General features: G+C 37.8%; 1 protein-coding gene across 1 annotated transcript in view; it reads left to right on the forward strand.

Moving 5' to 3' along the window:
• The window catches only part of PLA2G12A (phospholipase A2 group XIIA), a 28,393-nt gene extending 5,715 nt beyond the window's left edge, over nucleotides 1–22,678 (forward strand). The window contains exons 2-4 of the mRNA XM_061192056.1: nucleotides 15,807–15,883; nucleotides 16,893–17,058; nucleotides 19,086–22,678. Of these exons, the coding sequence (XP_061048039.1) occupies nucleotides 15,807–15,883; nucleotides 16,893–17,058; nucleotides 19,086–19,204 (362 nt within the window). The 3' untranslated portion in view covers nucleotides 19,205–22,678. The remainder of the gene's footprint in view (nucleotides 1–15,806; nucleotides 15,884–16,892; nucleotides 17,059–19,085) is intronic.

Raw genomic sequence — 22,678 nt, forward strand, 5'->3', positions numbered from 1 at the left:
TCCATGTCTTGGCTGTTGTAAATAGTACTGCAATGAACATTGGGGTGCATGTATCTTTTCAAAGTATGGTTTTCTCCGGATATGTGCCCAGAAGTGGGATTGCTGGATCATATGGTAGATCTATTTTTAGTTTTTTTAAGGAACCTCCATACTGTTCTCCATAGTGGCTGTACTGATTTACATTTCTACCAACAGTGTAGGAGGGTTCCCTTTTCTCCACATCCTCTCCAGCATTTATTGTTTGTAGACTTTTTGATGATGACCATTCTGACCACTGTGAGGTGATACCTCATTGTAGTTTTGATTTGCATTTCTCTAATAATTAGTGATGTTGAGCATCTTTTCATGTGCTTTTTGGAGAAATGTCTATTTAGATCTTCTGCCCAGTTTTTGATTGGATTGTTTGTTATTTTTTTATTGAGCTGCATGAGCTGTTTGTATATTTTAGAGATTAATCCCTTGTTGGTCGCATCGTTTACAAATATTTTCTCCCATTCTGGGGCTTGTCTTTTCATTTTGTGTATGGTTTCCTTTGCTGTGCAAAAGCTTTTGAGTTTAATTCGATCCCATTTGTTTATTTTTGGTTTTATTTTCATTATTTTGGGAGGTGGATCCAAAAAGATATTGCTGCAATTTATGTCAAAGAGTGTTGTGCCTATGTTTTCCTCTAAAAGTTTTATAGTATCCAGTCTTACATATAGGTCTTTAATCCATTTTGAGTTTATTTTTGTGTATGGTGTTAGAGAATGTTCTAATTTCATTCTTTTACATGTAGCTGTCCAGTTTTCCCAACACCACTTATTGAAGAAACTGTCTTTTCTCCACTGTATACCCTTGCCTCCTTTGTCATAGATTAATTGACCATAGGGGCATAGGTTTATTTCTGGGCTTTCTGTCCTGTTACATTGATCTATAAGTCTTTGTGCCAGTACCATAGTGTTTTGAATACTGTAGTTTTAGAGTGTAGTCTGAACTCAGGAAGCCTGATTCCTCCAGCTCTGTTTTTCTTTCTTAGTATTGCTTTGGCTATTGAGAGTCTTTTGTGTTTCCATACAAATTTTAGAATTATTTGTTCTAGTTCCGTGAAAAATGCCGTTGGTAATTTGATAGGGATTGCATTGAATCTGTAGATTACCTTGGGTAGTATAGTCATTTTGACAATATTGATTCTTCCAATCAAGAACATGGTATATTTTTCTATCTGTTTGTGTCATCTTCAATTTCTTTCATCAGCATCTTATAGTTTTCAGAGAATAGATCTTTTGCTTCCTTAGGTAGGTTTATTCCTAGGTAGTCTTTTTTTTTTTTTTAACTTTTTTTTTTCTTTTTTTAAAAAATTTATTTACTTATGGCTGTGTTGGGTCTTCGTTTCTGTGCAAGGGCTTTCTCCAGCTGCGGCGAGCGGGAGCCACTCTTCCTTGCAGTGCGCGGGCCTCTCACTATCGCGGCCTCTCTTGTTGCGGAGCACAGGCTCCAGACGCGCAGGCTCAGCAGTTCTGGCTCACGGGCCCAGTTGCTCCGCGGCATGTGGGGTCTTCCCAGACCAGGGCTTGAACCCGTGTCCCCTGCATTGGCAGGCAGACTCTCAACCACTGCGCCACCAGGGAAGCCCCCTAGGTAGTCTTTTTGTTGCAGTGGTAAATGGGATTGTTTCCTTCATTTCTTTTCCTGATCTTTTGTTAGTGTATAGAAATGCAACAGATTTCTGTGTATTAATTTTGTATCCTGCAATTTTACCACATTCATTGATGAGCTCTAGTAGTTTTCTGGTGTCATTTTTAGGATTTTCTGTGATGTATAGTATTATGTCATCTGCAAACAGTGACAGTTTAACTTCTTCTTTTCCAATTTGGATTCCTTTTATTTCTTTTTCTTCTCTGATTGCCGTGGCTAGGACTTCCAAAACTATGTTGAATGAAAGTAGTGAGAGTGGACATCCTTCTCTTGTTCCTGATTATAGAGGAAATACTTTCAGCTTTTCACCATTGAGTATGATGTCATCTGTGGGTTTGTCGTATATGGCCTTTATTATGTTGAAGTATGTCCTCTCTATACCCACTTTCTGGAGAGCTTTTATCACAAATGGGTGTTGGATTTTGTCAAAAGCTTTTTCTGCATCTGTTGAGATGATCACATGGTTTTTATTCTTCAGTTAGTTAATGTGGTGTATCACACTGATTGATTTGTGGAATTAAAAAAATCCTTGGCATCCCTGGGATAAATCCCACTTGATTATGGTGTATGAGCCTTCGAATGTATTGTTGGATTTGGTTTGCTAGTATTTTGTTGAGGATTTTTACGTCTATGTTCATCAGTGATATTGGCCTGCAATTTTCTTTTTTTGTGGTATCTTTGTCTGGTTTTGGTATCAAGGTGATGGTGGCCTCATAGAATGAGTTTAGAAGTGTTCCTTCCTCTGCAATTTTGGAAATAGTTGCAGGAGGATAGGTGTTAACTCTTCTCTAAATGTTTGATAGAATTCGCCTGTGAAGCCATCTGGTCCTGGACTTTTGTTTGTTGGGAGATTTTTAATCACAGTTTCAATTTCAGTGCTTGTGATTCGTCTCTTCATATTTTCTGTTTCTTCCTGGTTCAGTTTTGGGAGATTGTACCTTTCTAAGAATTTGTCCATTTTATTGGCATATAGTTGCTTGTAGTAGTCTCTTAGGATCCTTTGTATTTCTGTGGTGTCAGTTGTAACTTCTCCTTTTTCATTTCTCATTTTATTGATTTGAGCCCTCTCCCTTTTTTTCTTGATGAGTCTGGCTAAAGGTTTATCAATTTTGTTTATCTTCTCAAAGAACCAGCCTTTAGTTTCATTGATCTTTTCTATTGTTTTCTTCATCTCTATTTCATTTATTTTTGCTCTGATCTTTATGATTTCTTTCCTTCTGCTAACTTTGGGTTTTTTGTTCTTCTTTCTCTGGTTGCTTTAGGTGTAAGTTTAGGTTGTTTATTTGTGATTTTTCTTGTTTCCTGAGGTAAGATTGTATTGCTATAAACTTCCCTCTTAGAACTGCTTTTGCTGTGTCCCATAGGTTTTGGATCATATTTTTGTTTTCATTTGTCTGTAGGTATTTTTTTTTTTTTTAGTGGTCATAGTCTCCTTTAGTATAAACCAATAGGTATAACTTTATATAATTATATGAATATAATTTCATAATGTCTGTAAGTAGTTTTTGATTTCCTCTTTGATTTCTTCAGTGATCCATTGGTTGTTTAGTAACATATTGCTTACCCTCCACATGTTTGTGTTTTTTACAGTTTTTTTCTTGTAGTTGATTTCTAATCTCATCGTTTGTCAGAAAAGATGCTTGATATGATTTCAGTTTTCTTAAATTTACCAAGGCTTGCTTTAGACCCCAGCATGTGATCTATCCTGGAGAATGTTTCTTGTGCACTTGAAAGGAATGTGTATTCTGCTGCTTTTGGATAGAATGCTCTATAAATATCAATTAAGTCCATCTGGTCTGATGTATCATTGAAGGCCTGTGTTTCCTTATTGACTTTCTGTCTGGATGATCTGTCCATTGATGTAAGTGGGGTGTCAAAGTCCCCCACTATTATTCTGTTACTGTTGATTTCTTCTTTTATGGCTGTTAGCATTTCCCTTATATATTGGGGTGCTCCTACGTTGCGTGTATATATATTTATAATTGTTATATCTTCTTCTTGGATTGAGCCCTTGATCATTATGTGGTGTCCTTCCTTGTCTCTTGTAACATTCTTTATTTTAAAGTCTATCGTTTTTGGTAGGTTCCAGTCCTTTTCAATGGTTGTTCAGCAGTTAGTTGTGATTATGGTGTTTTCATGAGAGGGGGTGAGCTCAGATCCTTCCGCTCCACCACCTTATCCTCACTCCTCTCAACCTACTCCATATCAACGTAATCTTAAATAAACAACCTTCTATGTAAGTTGCTCAGAAATAACTATTTCAACATAAAGATGAATTTAGAATTTAAAACACTTAAAAAAATTTCAGGAAACTAGTTCAATTTTCTGGGGTTTTTTTGGGGGGGGGTTGTTTTGTTTGTTTTGGTTTTGTTTTGTTTTATGTTTTGCTGTGGATAAAGAATATTTTAATTTCAGCAAGGAATGTTTCTCATTTTTTCATCTGGTGATTTCCTGTGCACCCACTTTGTGCCAGGCATCTTCTAGGTGAGCAAGACAAAATTGCTGTCTCCATAGAAACTAATTATGTTAATTTGGTTAATAAATGTTAGAAAGAAAAATAAAGCCAACCATGGGTGTATGGAATGGGTATAAAAGTGAAGGGGCACTACTCCAAATAGAGTGAGTAAGAAAGGCCTCTCTGAGGAACTGATATTAGTAGCTTCCTTCAAAAGAAACAAAAAAGAAACACATGCCCCTTTTTCCACTTACACTGGAGAGCCAGTTTTACCAGCACTTATTTCATGGTGTTATTGTCTAGTATTTCACATACAGTAGATCTAGGTTCTTTATTACTCCATTTTAGCAGCTCCTCTCTTAGGACAGTTTTAAGCACTAGCCCTGTTTGAGATGACTACTACTTCCATCCTTGCCTCCATTTTCATTTTTGCCAGCTGATTTTCTCTGTACTCTTTTCCTCTTTATTCTCTTATAATAAGCATATTTTGTTTTGTTTTCCCTGACTTCATTTGCTTCTAATCGTTCTCCCGTTCAAAGGTAATTATCTTTTACAAAATGAGGTAATGTCTGTATATATCAATACATATGCACACAGGTATGTATCACTATTATTGTACACATCAGAATGTTCAAAAATGTTTTTATAGACTCAAAATCGAAGAAAAGTGTATGGGTTTATATAAAAAACAAAGGGAAGGGAAAATAGAAGTGCTACTGTTGTATAACATTGAGAAAAATAACTTTCTGGTTAAAAAAAAAAAAAAAGCAGACACTTGAGAAGAAGAGATTAGACATCCACATGCCTTTAAAACTCTAGGCCCGTATCAGTTGTCTGAGGGTGGTAATCTTTGATCCTCATAGAAAAGAGACAAGTACCAGAAATCTGGAGACTGGCAGGGGTAGTGTACGGGGTATCCACAAAGTTGGAAACAGGATAAACAGTTTGTTGGTTAGATTTTCAAGTAATATGCCTGATATGTGTTGCTTCAATCTCCAGGCACCTTTTAAGGTGATATGCTTCTTAATTTAAAGCAAAAAGTCCAGTTGTTAACCTGAAAAAAATATGTATAGTAAATAAAATATTTTTTCTGTTTCCAGACTTTTTGAACACTCTTTGGCATATTTATTGTACTTTTTTCAGACTATAAATGTGACTCACTGCTTAGTATCTCTTGCTACATGAGTTTCTAAACATTTTAGACGGTTGGTTGTTAAAACCCTTGACAAGAGAGAACTTCAAGGGGCTAGAATGGCTTCCCCAAGGATATAATGCTGATCCAGCCTTCCTCCCTTTCAGTGAAGAGGTTTCTAGCATGGTAGGGTAGATCAGATGCCTAGTCTCTCATGATACTCCCATGAGAAGTGTAGGCTGGATAGAACTTGTTTTAGGTGAAATCACAACTGGCTAAGTGGTCTACCCAAAGGGTTGGGTGAATGACGTCATGGCTTCTTGTAGAGAGGGCTCATCTCTAACAGGGTGTTGCAGATCTCTGTCCTGGTTAAATCAGTGTCTCAAGCTTGTGAATATCTGGGTATAACAAGTAACACTGGGTGAATACCTCTAGATTTAAAATCTGCTTAATAGTCCTGAATGATGAACTAAAACTAACAAGATAAGAGTTTTATAACCTAGTGTTTTAGGCTCAAAAATTAAATGGCAGAAGTGCTGAGCCTCTAGCAGTAGATGTTAAAAAGTTCATTTTAGAAAAAAAGCTTTTTTCTACTGTTATTGTGCTGTATTTTATTTTATTTTTTAAAATTTATTTTTTGGCTGCATTGGGTCTTCATTGCTGTGCGTGGGCTTTCTCTAGTTACGGCAAGCGGGGGCTACTTTTCGCTGCGGTGCGCAGGCTTCTCATTGTGGTGGCTTCTCGTTGTGGAGCACGGGCTCTAGGTGCATGGGCTTCAGTAGTTGTGCCATGCGGGCTCAGTAGTTGTGGCTCACAGGCCCTAGAGCACAAGCTCAGTAGTTGTGGCTCACAGGCTCTAGAGTGCAGGCTCAGTAGTTGTGGCACACGGGCTTCATTGCTCTGCGGCATGTGGGATCTTCCCGGACCAGGCCTCAAACCCGTGTCCGCTGCATTGGCAGGCGGATTCTTAGCCACTGTGCCACCAGGGAAGTCCTGTGCTGTATTTTAGCATTGAGACATAGCTGAAACATATGCTGTCTTAGGTTATATTAATACAAGTAGTTTATCCAGCTCAAAATAGGCCCATCATTCCTAATGGTGTTCAGTTTGGGGTGCCACATTCTGGATGTGACAAACTAGAAGTGATCAGTCTTTGGAGGCTGATGAATGCTCATCAAAACTCAAAAGAGACTGAAGGGTAAACAGCAGTACCAGTTTATTTATAATGAGTATTATAACTGCCATGAATATTAGGCTTCCAAGTCTTCTGCTCATTCATTCATTCATCAACAGATATTTATTGAGAACCTAACTATATGCCAGACATTGCACTATGCATTGGGGGTACAAAATAGACAAAAATTCCTGCCCTCAAAGAGTTTATATATATATATATTTTTTTTCACACACACTGTGTTTTATTTTTACAGGAGATAAATAGACTGACACCAAGCATTGTACATGGATGACCACAACAAAAGCAACAATGATTGCAATTACCAAACATGAAACACACTCATACTATGTCATAATATTGACATTCAGTCCAGTAATCCTCCACTGTAACAGCTCCTTTACTTTGCAGTGAAAATTGATTTGTATATTCTTTGCCTCTGAGTTCTTGTGGGATTTTTTCTTTTTTTAAATTCAACCAGAAAGTCACAAAAATTATACTCATCCTCATCAGTTCACTCAGTCTCATGTAATTAATTTTTTTTTTTCATCTTGATCTTTTGTTAGCACTTTTATGAGCTCATCAGTTTTTCATTAGAGTTCTGAAAATGCGTATTCATTCAGTTCAGCAGTACAGTCAGGTACCAGAAACCTGTACTTGTCAGAGTCTTTTCCATGAATTTCCTGAAGATGAAACCCTTTTATAGGAACATATTTACAAAAGCATCAGAGTACACCCAGAACTGTCTGTAAATGACAAAAGACTTAAAAATGACCACGGTTAAAGATTTGATGAAAGTTCATAATAATGCAGTTGACAAGAAAATTAGTTATTTCTGAGATATACATTTTAAAGTAATAACTAGGATTATGACTTATAACATTATACCAGAACATATAAGATTTTTAGAAATTTCATGTAATGTCTGAAACATTTATATTAACATATTTCCATACAAATAACCCAATGAAAGTTTAGTATTAGTTGTTTTGTTTGTTTGTTTATACTGCAGGTTCTTATTAGTCATCCATTTTATACACATCAGTGTATACATGTCAATCCCAATCGCCCAATTCAGCACACCACTATCCCCGCCCCACCACAGTTTTCCCCCCTTGGTGTCCATATGTCTGTTCTCTACATCTGTGTCTCAACTTCTGCCCTGCAAACCGGCTCATCTGTACCATTTTTCTAGGTTCCACATACATGCATTAATATACGATATTTGTTTTTCTCTTTCTGACTTACTTCACTCTGTATGACAGTCTCTAGATCCATCCACGTCTCAACAAATGACTCAATTTCGTTCCTTTTTATGGCTGAGTAATATTCCATTGTATATATGTACCACATATTCTTTATCCATTCGTCTGTTGATGGGCATTTAGGTTGCTTCCATGACCTGGCTATTGTAAATAGTGCTGCAATGAACATTCGGGTGCATGTGTCTTTTTGAATTACGGTTTTCTCTGGGTATATGCCCAGTAGTGGGATTGCTGGGTCATATGGTAATTCTATTTTTAGTTTTTTAAGGAACCTCCATATTGTTCTCCATAGTGGCTGTATCAATTTATATTCCCACCAACAGTGCAAGAGGGTTCCCTTTTCTCCACACCCTCTCCAGCATTTGTTGTTTGTAGATTTTCTGATGATGCCCATTCTAACTGGTGTGAGGTGATACCTCATTGTAGTTTTGATTTGCATTTCTCTAATAATTAGTGATGTTAAGCATCTTTTCATGTGCTCCGTGGCCGTCTGTATGTCTTCTTTGGAGAAATGTCTATTTAGGTCTTCCCATTTTTGGATTGGGGTGTTTGTTTCTTTAATATTGAGCTGAATGAGCTGTTTATATATTTTGGAGATTAATCCTTTGTCCGTTGATTCGTTTGCAAATATTTTCTCCCATTCTGAGGGTTGTCTTTTCGTCTTGTTTATGGTTTCCTTTGCTGTGCAAAAGCTTTGAAGTTTCATTATGTCCCATTTGTTTATTTTTGTTTTTATTTCCATTACTCTAGGAGGTGGATCAAAAAAGATCTTGCTGTGATTTATGTCAAAGAGTGTTCTTCCTATGTTTTCCTCTAAGAGTTTTATAGTGTCCAGTCTTACATTTAGGTCTGTAATCCATTTTGAGTTTATTTTTGTGTATGGTGTTAGGGAGTATTCTAATTTCATTCTTTTACATGTAGCTGTCCAGTTTTCCCAGCACCACTTATTGAAGAGACTGTCTTTTCTCCATCGTATATCTTTGCCTCCTTTGTCATAGATTAGTTGACCATAGGTGCGTGGGTTTATCTCTGGGCTTTCTATCTTGTTCCATTGATCTATGTTTCTGTTTTTGTGCCAGTACCATATTGTCTTGATTACTGTAGCTTTGTAGTATAGTCTGAAGTCAGGGAGTCTGATTCCTCCAGCTCCGTTTTTTTCCCTCAAGACTGCTTTGGCTATTCGGGGTCTTTTGTGTCTCCATACAAATTTTAAGATGATTTTTTCTAGCTCTGTAAAAAATGCCATTGGTAATTTGATAGGGATTGCATTGAATCTGTAGATTGCTTTGGGTAGTATAGTCATTTTCACAATGTTGATTCTTCCAATCCAAGAACATGGTATATCTCTCCATCTGTTGGTATCATCTTTAATTTCTTTCATCAGTGTCTTATAGTTTTCTGCATACAGGTCTTTTGTCTCCCTAGGTAGGTTTATTCCTAGGTATTTTATTCTTTTTGTTGCAATGGTAAATGGGAGTGTTTCCATAATTTCTCTTTCAGATTTTTCACCATTAGTGTATAGGAATGCAAGAGATTTCTGTGCATTAATTTTGTATCCTGCAACTTTACCATATTCATTAATTAGCTCTAGCAGTTTTCTGGTGGCAGTTTTAGGATTCTCTATGTATAGTATCATGTCATCAGCAAACAGTGACAGTTTTACTTCTTCTTTTCCAATTTGTATTCCTTTTATTTCTTTTTCTTCTCTGATTGCCGTGGCTAGGACTTCCAGAACTATGTTGAATAATAGTGGTGAGAGTGGACATCCTTGTCTCGTTCCTGATCTTAGAGGAAATGCTTTCAGTTTTTCACCGTTGAGAATGATGTTTGCTGTGGGTTTGTCATATATGGCCTTTATTATGTTGAGGTAGGTTCCCTCTATGCCCACTTCCTGGAGAGTTTTTATCATAAATGGGTGTTGAATTTTGTCAAAAGCTTTTTCTGCATCTATTGAGGTGATCATATAGTTTTTATTCTTCAATTTGTTAATATGGTGTATCACATTGATTGATTTGCGTATATTGAAGAATCCTTGCATCCCTGGGATAAATCCCACTTGATCGTGGTGTATGATCCTTTTAATGTGTTGTTGGATTCTGTTTGCTAGTATTTTGTTGAGGATTTTTGCATCTATATTCATCAGTGATATTGGTCTGTAATTTTCTTTTTTTTGTAGTGTCTTTGTCTGGTTTTGGTATCAGGGTGATGTTGGCCTCATAGAATGAGTTTGGGAGTGTTCCTTCCTCTGCAATTTTTTGGAAGAGTTTGAGAAGGATAGGTGTTAGCTCTTCTCTAAATGTTTGATAGAATTCACCTGTGAAACCATCTGGTCCTGGACTTTTGTTTGTTGGAAGATTTTTAATCGCAGTTTCAATTTCATTACTTGTGATTGGTCTGTTCATATTTTCTGCTTCTTCCTGGTTCAGTCTTGGAAGGTTATACCTTTCTAAGAATTTGTCCATTTTTTCCAGGTTGTCCATTTTATTGGCATAAAGTTGCTTGTAGTAGTCTCTTAGGATGCTTTGTATTTCTGCGGTGTCTGTTGTAACTTCTCCTTTTTCATTTCTGATTTTATTGATTTGAGTCCTCTCCCTCTTTTTCTTGATGAGTCTGGCTAATGGCTTATAAATTTTGTTTATCTTCTCAAAGAACCAGCTTTTAGTTTTATTGATCTTTGCTATTGTTTTCTTTGTTTCTATTTCATTTATTTCTGCTCTGATCTTTATGATTTCTTTCCTTCTGCTAACTTTGGGTTTTGTTTGTTCTTCTTTCTCTAGTTTCTTTAGGTGTAAGGTTAGATTGTTTACTTGAGATTTTTCTTGTTTCTTTAGGTAGGCTTGTATAGCTATAAACTTCCCTCTTAGAACTGCTTTTGCAGCATCCCATAGGTTTTGGGTTGTCGTGTTTTCATTGTCATTTGTCTCTAGGTATTTTTTGATTTCCTCTTTGATTTCTTCAGTAATCTCTTGGTTATTTAGTAACGTATTGTTTAGCCTCCATGTGTTTGTGTTTTTTACGCTTTTTCCCCTGTAATTCATTTCTAATCTCATAGCGTTGTGGTCAGAAAAGATGCTTGATATGATTTCAATTTTCTTAAGTTTACTGAGGCTTGATTTGTGACCCAAGATGTGATCTATCCTGGAGAATGTTCCGTGCGCACTTGAGAAGAACGTGTAATCTGCTGTTTTTGGATGGAATGTCCTATAAATATCAATTAAATCTATCTGGTCTATTGTGTCATTTAAAGCTTCTGTTTCCTTATTTATTTTCATTTTGGATGATCTGTCCATTGGTGTAAGTGAGGTGTTAAAGTCCCCCACTATTATTGTGTTACTATCAATTTCCTCTTTTATAGCTGTTAGCAATTGCCTTATGTAATGAGGTGCTCCTATGTTGGGTGCATATATATTTATAATTGTTATATCTTCTTCTTGGATTGATCCCTTGATCATTATGTAGTGTCCTTCCTTGTCTCTTGTAACATTCTTTATTTTAAAGTCTATTTGATCTGATATGAGTATAGCTACTCCAGCTTTCTTTTGATTTCCATTTGCATAGAATATCTTTTTCCATCCCCTCACTTTCAGTCTGTATGTGTCCCTAGGTCTAAAGTGGGTCTCTTGTAGACAGCATATATATGGGTCTTGTTTTTGTATCCATTCAGCAAGCCTGTGTCTTTTGGCTGGAGCATTTAATCCATTCACGTTTAAGGTAATTATCTTTATATATGTTCCTATGACCATTTTCTTAATTGTTTTGGGTTTGTTTTTGTAGGTCCTTTTCTTCTCTTGTGTTTCCCACTTAGAGAAGTTCCTTTAACATTTGTTGTAGAGCTGGTTTGGTGGTGCTGAATTCTCTTAGCTTTTGCTTGTCTGTAAAGCTTTTGATTTCTCCATCAAATCTAAATGAGATCCTTGCCGGGTAGAGTAATCTTGGTTGTAGGTTCTTCCCTTTCATCACTTTAAGTATATCGTGCCACTCCCTTCTGGCTTGTAGAGTTTCTGCTGAGAAATCAGCTGTTAACCTTATGGGAGTTCCCTTGTATGTTATTTGTCGTTTTTCCCTTGCTGCTTTCAATAATTTTTCTTTGTCTTTAATTTTTGCCACTTTGATTACTATGTGTCTCGGCGTGCTTCTCCTTGGGTTTATCCTGTATGGGACTCTCTGCGCTTCCTGGACTTGGGTGGCTATTTCCTTTCCCATGTTAGGGAAGTTTTCGACTATAATCTCTTCAAATATTTTCTCTGGTCCTTTCTCTCTCTCTTCTCCTTCTGGGACCCCTATAATGCGAATGTTGTTGCGTTTAATGTTGTCCCAGAGGTCTCTTAGGCTGTCTTCATTTCTTTTCATTCTTTTTTCTTTAGTCTGTTCCGCAGCAGTGAATTCCACCATTCTGTCTTCCAGGTCACTTATCCGTTCTTCTGCCTCAGTTATTCTACTATTGATTCCTTCTAGTGTAGTTTTCATTTCAGTTATTGTATTGGTCATCTCTGTTTGTTTGTTCTTTAATTCTTCTAGGTCTTTGTTAATCATTTCTTGCATCTTCTCAATCTTTGCCTCCATTCTTATTCCAAGGTCCTGGATCATCTTCACTATCATTATTCTGAATTCTTTTTCTGGAAGGTTGCCTATCTCCACTTCACTTAGTTGTTTTTCTGGGGTTTTTTCTTGTTCCTTCATCTGGTATATAGCCCTCTGCCTTTTCATCTTGTCTATCTTTCTGTAAATTTGGTTTCTGTTCCACAGGCTGCAGGGCTGTAGTTTTTCTTGCTTCTGCTGTCTGCCCTCTGGTGGTTGAGGCTATCTAAGAGGCTTGATGGGAGGCTCTGGAGGTGGGTAGAGCTGACTGTTGCTGTGGCGGTCAGAGCTCTGTAAAACTTTAATCCACTTGACTGTTGCTGGGTGGGGCTGGGTTCCCTCCCTGTTGGTTGTTTTGCCTGAGGCAACCCAACACTGGAGCCTCCCTGGGCTCTTTGGTGGGGCTAATGACAGACTCTGGGAGGGCTCACGCCAAGGAGTACTTCCCAGAACCTCCGCTGCCAGTGTCCTTGTCCCCACGGTGAAACAGAGCCAGCCCCCGCCTCTGCAGGAGACCCCCCAACACCAGCAGTTATGTCTGGTTCAGTCTCCCCCAGGGTCACTGCTCCTTCCCCTGGGTCCCGATGCACACACTATTTTGTGTACGCCCTCCAAGAGTGGGTTCTCTGTTTCCCCCAGTCCTGTCGAAGTCCTGCAATCAAATCCCACTAGGCTTCAAAGTCTGATTCTCTATGAATTCCTCCTCCCGTTGCCGGACCCCGAGGTTGGGAAGCCTGACGTGGGGCTCAGAATGTTCACTCCAGTGGGTGGACTTCTGTGGTATAAGTGCTCGCCAGTCTGTGAGTCACCCACCCAGCAGTTATGGGATTTGATTTTACTCTGATTGCACCCCTCCTACCGTCTCACTGTGGCTTCTCCTCTGTCCTTGGACGTGGGGTATCCTCCTTGGTGAAGTCCAGTGTCTTCCTGTCGATGATTGTCCAGCAGCCAGTTGTGATTCTGGTGTTCTCGCAAGAGGGAGTGAGAGCACCTCCTTCTACTCCGCCATCTTGGTTAATCCTCAAGAGTTTATATTTTAATATGGGGTGACAGATAATAAACAAAATAGGTTAGTAATACGTTAGAAGGTCATATGTGCTACAAATGGTATGGTCAGAAAAGGCCTCGAACATGAAGAAGTATGTAGATGTCAGGAGGAAGAGTATCCACATAGAAAAACAGCAGCTTCAGTGGCACTAAGGCAAGAGCAGACCTGGAGTGTCTGTGGTCCAGCAAAGAGGTCAGATGTGATGGGATGGAGTGAGTAAGGAAGGAAGAGGAGAGAGAACAGTAAGGAGATGAGGTCGGAGATGCCATTATATAGGGCTTATAGACATTGAAAGGACTTTTGACTTTTTTCTTTTTTCTTTTTTTTTCTGGCTGTGCAGCATGGCATATAGGATCTTAGTTCCCCAACCAGGGTTCGAACCCGCGCACCCCTCAGTGGAAGTGCAGAGTTTTAACCACTGGACCACCAGGGAAGTCCCAGCTTTTATTCTGAATAAAATGAGAAGCCATTGGAGGGGTTTTGGCAGAGCAAAGACTTAATCTAACATATATTTTAATAGGATCACTCAGGTTCAGTGTTGAGATTGGACCATAGCTGGAGGTGGTGTTGGGTGGGGAAACCAAAAAGACTAGTTGGGTTATGGCAGTAATCCATGGTGACTTGGAGCAGGATGGTAGCAGTGGAGGTGGTGAGAAGTGGTTAGATTCTGAATATTTTGAAGGTAGAGTCAACAGGATATGCTGTTGAATTGGATGTGGGATATAAGAAAATGAGAGAGTTAAAGATGGCTGAGGTTTTTTCCCTGAGCACCTGGAAGGATGGATTTCTATTACCTGAGAAGAGGGAACTGTGGATGGAGCAGGTTTGGGGGTGAATGGCAGGAGGTACACCTTAAGTTTGAGGTGCCCATTAGATATCCAAGTATTGATAGTTCGAATATCCTCTCTCTGTAGGCCCTTTAGAGTGGAATGCCAAATCGTAAAGAGTTTTCTTAAGAGTGAAGGACTAAAAGGAGTTGAAGGATCACAGTGACTCACCTGTGGTAGCCTGAGGCGTCTACCTTCATCTTCCAAGGGCCCAGGAACAGCGCTCCTCTTGGACAGTGCTAGAGAAACTTCTGTCATTGGCCTCCTCTTTGCTAGATCCATCATAACGATCCCCTTTTGTACACATTGTTCTTCAGACTGGGTGGAACTTTGTATCTCCATGAAGTTATGCTCTCTTGAGGCTCTACTTGGTCACCTCCGTTGAGCATGTGAGTCTTAGCAGCTCACTTAAACCATTTTTAGTTCATTACTTTGAGTGGATTACTTATTTTGATGGCTGATTACTGGAAGGGTTGCTTTTTTTCTTCCTCACTTTACTTTTGGAGGGCAAACTTATCTTAAAGTCTCCTAGTAATAAATGTTAATTGAATGAAAGTTGGTGGAATACTTTGTGTCTCTCCTAAGTATCCAAATGTGGGGTGGTATTTGGAATAACTGGGGATATTTTATTTGTGGAAGATAAATGGTAGCCCCAGGTGTGTGAAAGGATTATCATGTAAAATAGGGAATTGGGTGGCTTTGTGTCCCCCAGAGGGCAGAGGATTGCTTACAGGTAGAATTTACGTGAAAAAGAGAAGAAAGAACTCAACAGTTAATGCCAGTCCACAATGGAGTAGGCTGTTTCCTGACACTATAGGATTGTGGGAAACATTCAAAAACTCTTCGGTATATTGAAGTGATTTCTGTATTACATGAGGAGAGATATTTCTGAAGTATCTTCCAACATTTAAGATTGCTTTGATAATGTCATCTTTCTCCTTGTTACTGAACTATTGGTGCTATTAAGGAGAGTATAACTGGAGTAATAGTTTACCAAGCTATCTTTGTTTCTTGCCTTTTTCCTTAGAGGGCAGAGGAGTATATTTGTGAAACGGTTGGTTGGAGTCTGGGCTAGAATGGTCCTGTAATGTCTTATAATGATATTAAAGTAATTAAATGATCAGATGACCTTGTCTTCCTTAGCTTTAGGCTCTGGTTAATGGTTATTGAGGTTTGTGTACAATGGAGCGTTGGCTGAGGTTGGGAAGATACAGTTCTTGCCCTGTAGGTTTTAACCTAAAAATATAAGCATTAGAATGTACAGGAAAATGGTGTGGATTTATGTTTCATATATATGGACCCAGTCTGGCATGTAACCTCTGAAATTGACAGAAGTCCAGAATAAAGATTTACATGTTTGTATGGTGTAGGCTTGTAAATATAATTACATTTTATGAGCCACCGTAATATTTTATGAACTGCCATCTATGCATACATGTACACATTTGTACATATTTTGCTTCAGGAGAAGTAAAAATAATTCAGTAGACAAATTAGCATTTTTAATGCTCATCCGAATAAACACATATTCACTTATGTTAGCATCCAAATAGTAAATATTTCCAGGGCTAGTCTAGCACATTGTAGACCTTTTTGTGTATGTATTCTCTAGCATATTTGAAAATTAATTATGATACCATTTATATTTTCTAGGATCTAAGCCTTTTCCACGTTATGGATATAAACCCTCCCCGCCGAATGGATGTGGCTCCCCACTGTTTGGTGTTCATGTAAATATCATTTTATATTTGATAAGTTTTTATGATTGGTAGGCTATGTAATACTCTTGATAAACCATCAGTGTGTTCTCAGGCTCAGAAATAATTTTGTTTTTTGTAATAGTGATCAGGTTTGTTATATTCTTTTATAGCTAAAACACATTTAATAAGTCCTAATGAAACTAAGTGGAGTAAAAGTCATGTTTTATTTTTTAATCTTGTAGATGTTAATACCATTTAAATGATATTTCCTCATGTCACAAATATGATTGAAAAGTTTAGAGTATAGAAGTAACACTAGTTAGGATGAAAAAGTACAGGAAAGCATAATATTTTCTATATTAAAACTAGGCTAAGTGGGATAGCTGTGTGTTTGTTGTAAGGGAGGCTGAATCTGAGCCAGTATGGGGGAAAAATGTTTTATGAAAGTGATTCCTAGACACAAGGGTTTTGCATATAAAGTTATTTAAAATAGTTAAAGATAATTCCAGATTCGAAGGAATAATGTCTTTAGGGAATGGATGAACACTTAAAGATTAAACCATAAAAACCAAAAATAAAGTTTGAGTTGTAGGAGCTTAGAAGTTGTTGGTGACATTTCATATAAAGTACATTTTATTGAAGGAGGAGGCACAAAATACTTGGGAATATCCAAAAATCATACTTGCATAGCCCCTGCAAAAGTCTTCTAAAGCTCCTAGCTTTATCTTTCTATTCTTAAAATTATGTTTTGTGTTTTGGACAATTGGAAGTTGCGTTTGCTACCGGCAAATGACTGCGAATTCTCTAACATTGCAAAATAGGGAGCTTTGAGGCATGGCTGAGAGGATGGAGTAACATGGGTGGGTGCAAGTGAGGGTAATGGAGAGAAATCTAACCTGGAAAGCATTTGGAGGCAGAAACGAATTTTGGAAATTATCTATATAGCAGTGTTGTCTTTGATTTCTAAGTTTCTTTGATGCGCTACTTCAGAGAAGGTTTGAATTTCATCAGCAATCATCCATCCAAATGTCTCTTTCAGCTTAACATTGGCATCCCTTCCTTGACAAAGTGCTGCAACCAACACGACAGGTGCTATGAGACCTGCGGCAAAAGCAAAAACGACTGTGATGAGGAGTTTCAGTATTGCCTCTCCAAGATTTGCCGAGATGTGCAGAAAACACTAGGGCTAGCTCAGCATGTGCAGGGTAAGGCTGATTCGGTGGGATGGGGATGAGTGCAGTCTGGGAAGTTTTATTAGATGCTTTTGTGTTAGTACAAGATATACCGATAGAAATCTTTCACTATGTATTACCTTATCTATGGTGAAACAGCCCCTTCAATTTTCTGAGATGAGAAGTCAATGATTTTGTCATCTAAAATGGTTTGCAATCACAGAAGCAAGAAGTGTTAGGAAACCTGGGGAGGAGGGTGTGTGAGCTAGAGAAGAATTCATCCAAAATCTTGTGCCCTGTAGTGTAGTTCTAATTACCCAGAGCCTGAAGTTTGAAATTCTGGATCCAGTGAAGTTCGGAGTATAGCACATAGGATTTGGAGTAGGAAGTTCTGGAAGATTTGAGTCTTAACTCTGTCTCTTCATATATATCTGTGTCAGGAAGGTCCTCAAAACCATCCCCCCCAGGTTCAGTGATTTGCCAAGAGAACTCACAGGGCTCAGCATGTAGTCATACTCATGGTAATGATTATTGCAGTGAAGGGATACAAAGCAAAGTCAGCAAAGGTAATAGGCGTTTCAGTGTCCTCATTTATAAAATGAGAACGGTACTTCCCATCTTGTAGAGTTGTTGTAAGGGTAAAATGAAATATTTGTAGAAATACACATTGCTGTACAAATACTAGTAGTTAACAAGATTTCTTTACTGTCAAGCCAAAGAACGTACCATACACTGAAATCAGAAGAGGAGGGGCAGTAAGAAGGGGCAAGAAAGGAAACTACCATTTTTAAGCACTTTCCGTAAGATACTGTGCTAGATACTTGAGACATGTTTTCATTGATGTTCACAGAAACCCGAAGTACTAGTTGGCATTATGGCCCTTTTTAAAGGAAGGAAATTGAGGTTCAGAAAGAAGTAACTTGTCCCAAGTTGCATACTTCTGACTTTAAAACTTGTGTTCTATTCCAGTATTCCCCAAATAGTCTCATATTATAGGTGTTATTCTGAAATTCTAGTAATAACTAGGAAGTAATAACAAGGAAGAAATCTCTGCTCCAGGTGAAGCTTGAACTTACAACCTCTGAATCCCTTTGAAAGCTTCTGGCTAAGGTAAACTAGTTGTCCAGGTGAAGCACAGGTGTGTTTCCTGTTTTCTGACCTAAGGATATGCTAATGTTGTTAAATGATGAAACCAGTTTCCTTGCAGTCTCCTATTTAGTAATCATAACCTTTACACTTCTGTGGTTGGTTGTATTCCTTAATGGCACAGCCTTTTGGAAAACTTTGAAAATGCCAAGATTTTGTAATGAAAAGTTTCTTTCTTAACATGAATATTGGAAACTAGAAGTATTTGGATAACTAAAAGCCACTCTGTGCCATGTTTCTGTAAGTATAGTATATTAAGATAATCTTACCTGAGTGTTTCAGGTTTCTTAGAATAAGAAAAGTTAAATCTGCTATCTTTTTTATAGTCTTTCAAAAAAATTAAGAAACCCCACCAGAGGAAAAAACACGTTGGATTCCTGTGTCTCCCCTCCCAAGCCAAATTTGGATATTGGTCAAAGAAAGAGACTGGGGTCCATTTAATACTTTAAGCATCTTAAATTATGTGTGATCATTAAAAGCTATTGGCTGTAATTAAATGTTTTGAGGTTTCTCTATTTTTAACCTTCATTTTTTTCTGCACCTGGAAGTCCTTCCTTAAAGTGCAAACTTAAGAGTGTTATCAGGCATCTCTATTAGTGATATTTTTCATATAAAAGGAAAATTAACAGTGATGAACTGATCAGTGCTATTGAGAGAGACTCACTGTCTAGTACAGAAAGTTGGTTTGAATAGTTGCATGCAAAGAAAAAGTAGATACAGATAGAGAGGCTGAAACGGAAAGTGTTTGTATACGTATGCTACTAGTTTGCGAGGGTTGGGAAGACTTTCACCTAAAATAGGTGTAAGTGCCCACTAAGGCTGTGCCTGACATTGTGCTGAAACATGTAATATATGTGAAGAGAGAGTGATGCTTTGCAGTTGCCTAACAGTAATGGCACTTCCTTACTTTGCAGCATGTGAAACCACCGTGGAGCTCTTGTTTGACAGCGTTATACATTTAGGCTGTAAGCCGTACCTGGACAGCCAACGAGCCGCATGTAGGTGTCGCTACGAAGAAAAAACTGATCTTTAAAGAAGATGCTGACAGGTTGTGACAGCAGATGAGGACAGAAGAACATAACCTTTGACAAAGAGCTAATGTTTTCACAGCATAAAGCTGCCTTATTTTTGTGAAAGGATTATTTTAAGACCTTATTTTGACATTAAAACTTCAAACTAAAGAAACAAATGCAGGTTATCTTCCTGGATGTTGCTGCCTTAGTGTGCCATGTTGTCTTGACAATCACAGAAAGAGGTGCATGTTAAGGGAGAATTTTTTAAAAGAAAGAGTCTAACTCAATTTTCACAACTATATTTATCAAAAAATAAGGTCAAGTGTAAAATTCATTGTAAGGTATGTTCAACATTATCTTATTTGGAAATATGGGGAAATTTTCACTTAAAAGTATGTTTGTTTACTGTAAAATTTAAAATATACATTTATGCCCAGAAAGATCTGACTTTATTTTTGCTCTTTTAATTAACACATACAGTTTTTCCATAGCCCATTGAGCATATGAATAAGCCACACTTCTATGAATGACAGGACTAGTTACAAGGACATGTCTGTTTCTCTTGTAAAATTGGAACCATCTCCTGGGACCTCTTAGGAAACAAAACTAGGATATCTAGGTATTAATATGTGCTTAGAAGGTGACGTGAACAAAATTCAGAAGCATAGCCCATTTTATGAACCGCTTATGACAAATTTCATATTTTGCTATATAAACTTTGCCTAAATTGGAGAAAAGATGGATTTAATGAGACAAATGAAAAGTTGTTTAATATATACATCAGAGCATTATATGCGTTATATGCTTTGGTGTTTACTCCCTAGGACTTACTCGTGGTAGATTCTGGGATATTTTTAAAAGACAGTAAACCATTTACTAATACTGGCCTTCATAAAAATTGTTCTTGATATTGTTGGGTTTTTTAAGTCTTTAACTGTGGCGTCAAAAGGGATGGAAAAGCAGGATCCAAAGAACTATCTTTTGTAGAAAATTATTAACAGATGTTTAAGAGCAAATCCCAGAACTTCAACTGCCTCTGAAAATGTCTGTGAGGATTGAAAGCTTTTCAACCCCTTGGAAAGCTCAGCTGTGTTCCTCTACCATTCTTTGCTTACCACTGGCTGTCGACTTTCCCTAGCCCAAGATCCCAAGCCATGTATATCTTTTGGGTAACCTCTGGCCAAAGTTATTAAGATGAACTGCTTGCAAAGTCAGAGAAAGCCAGCACCAGCAGAAGTGGTTCTTTCTAAATCAATACAGGCAGAATTGGGATGAATGAAAAATATGTTCTGGAAAAAGGGCCACATTCCTAACTTTGAATATATGTTATTGCTGAGAACCTGATGGCTTCCCAACCTGAGATGGTGGCAGCTATTCTGCTAATAGATGTGTCCTCTATTAGACAAGGCAAGTGTATCCCTCAGGGCTAAGTAAGCAAACTGGGCTCCAGTTGCATTACTTGACCAGGTAACTTTAAACTTGTAATAAATTCATGGATTTTCTTGGCAGCATTGGCTTTCTCAAGAGGACAAAGTCAGAATGTCTTTGTAAAATATTTAATTCATGGTCATAAATTATGTACAAAAATCAGTAGAAGCAGTTTTTATGTTCAAATTTTAAAAACTTATCTAGGAATAATTTTAGATTTACAGAAGAGTTGCAGAGATAGTATAGAGGCTTCTTGTATACTCCTTACCCCAATGTTAACATTTTACATAAACAGGAAACATTTGTTAAGAAACCAACATTGGTAATTACTATTAACGAAACTCTAGACTTTATTAGGATTACACTAGGTTTTCCACTAATGTCGTTTTTCTTTTCCATGATCGACTTTAGGATACACCATGTCTAATTAGCCTCTAGTCTGTGACGGTTCCTCGTCTTTCCTTGTTTTTCATAACCTTGACAGTTTTGAGGCATACTGGTCAGGTGTCTTGTAGGATGTCCCTCAGTTTGGGTTAGTCTTACGTTTTCCTCATGTTTGGACTAGGGTTATGGATTTTTAGGAAGAAAACCAAGAGGTGAGTAGTGGTTCTCATCAAATCATATCGGTAGTTGACTGCTATCAACTTGATGTTGTGTAAACTCTAGACATTTGGTTAAGGTAGTGTCTGTTAGTTTCCTCCACTGTAAAGCTAATGTTTTTCCCTTTCCATGCTTTTGTTCTTTGGAAACCAGTCACCAAGTCCAGTCTGTGGGAGGCGAGGGGTGGGCAAGATTATATTCCACCTCCTGGGAGGGGGTGTATCTATTGTAGTACTTGAAATTCTTGTCACCATCTGCCCCTTGCCACACCTGTTTATTATTCAGCTATTTGTGTCAGTATGGATTCATGCCTGTTTCTTTTGTACTGTGGGTAATATTTACAAATTGTTCCAGCTTGGCTGTTGGGAGTTAAGTCAGGTTGACTCTGTGTGTCTTTGACCTGAACCATCCTTTTGACTTTCGAGCATCTCCATCCTTTCTGATAAGAAAGTAGGAAAGTTGCTTCAGGCTCATCTTATATATTCCCAGCCCCAGCCCTAGAATCATCCTCTTTTCAAAGTTTCCTTTTATTGAAGAATGGTTTACAGTGGAACTTAGAAACCAGGATCTGGACACAGGATAGCTTGTTTCTATTGGGGTATCACTGCTTCTAGACCCTCCCAGCAAACAGAGCTAGGAAATATGTGTATATTAACCCATGTACATGTACATATCTGTAATTATTTATGTGTATATATATTAAGCTGAAGATAAGTTTGTACTGTCTTCACTTGAATTCTGTACGACAGGGCATATATTTAAGCTTTAAGGATGGTATTTTCCTTATCCACAGAATAAATTAAAAAACAAAATCACCCCCAAAAAACTAGCTTTTAGCAGCTGTTTGCAAGACATATATTGATATTTTAAAATAATAAAACTATATTGCCTTCAAATAATGCCTGTCTTTTTAAAGTCTTTTGGCACACCTCTTCCAGGGACAGATATGGCTGTATTCATTTCATAGGTGGAGAAACCGAGGCACAAAGAAGTTGTAAGGAAGACAGAATTGAAATATGAGGGCAAACACATCTTCTCGAGCAGGATTTCCTTCAGTGACCCCCTAGACTAGTCTAGACTAGTAGTACTAATTAAAGAGTTGTTTTGTTAGCATATAACTACTCCCTAAAATGAAAAAGTGATATTTCTGTCACTATTTATAGATGTACAAGGTTGACAGGAGGTCAGAATGGTCATTATTTTATCCTGGTACAAAACAGGAATAACATCTAACAAAATGAAGACAATGGAGTCCTTCTGTAAAAACAACTTTTTAGTAGACTGACTTTAGTAACTTTGGGGAGTAGAATGAAACCTATTAGGTAAGGATCCTTCCACGTAGATTACATTGCATTGGTCAAAATTCACAGATACTCCCTGCAGTATATTCAAGTCTTGTATAACACCTGGCTCTAATGATTGAAATAGCCCCTTTAGTTTGCTGTTTTTCCTCACAGAATTGTGTA

The sequence above is a fragment of the Eubalaena glacialis genome, chromosome 5 (genome assembly GCF_028564815.1).
Source record: "Eubalaena glacialis isolate mEubGla1 chromosome 5, mEubGla1.1.hap2.+ XY, whole genome shotgun sequence".
In the NCBI taxonomy this organism is placed as follows: Eukaryota; Metazoa; Chordata; class Mammalia; order Artiodactyla; family Balaenidae; genus Eubalaena; species Eubalaena glacialis.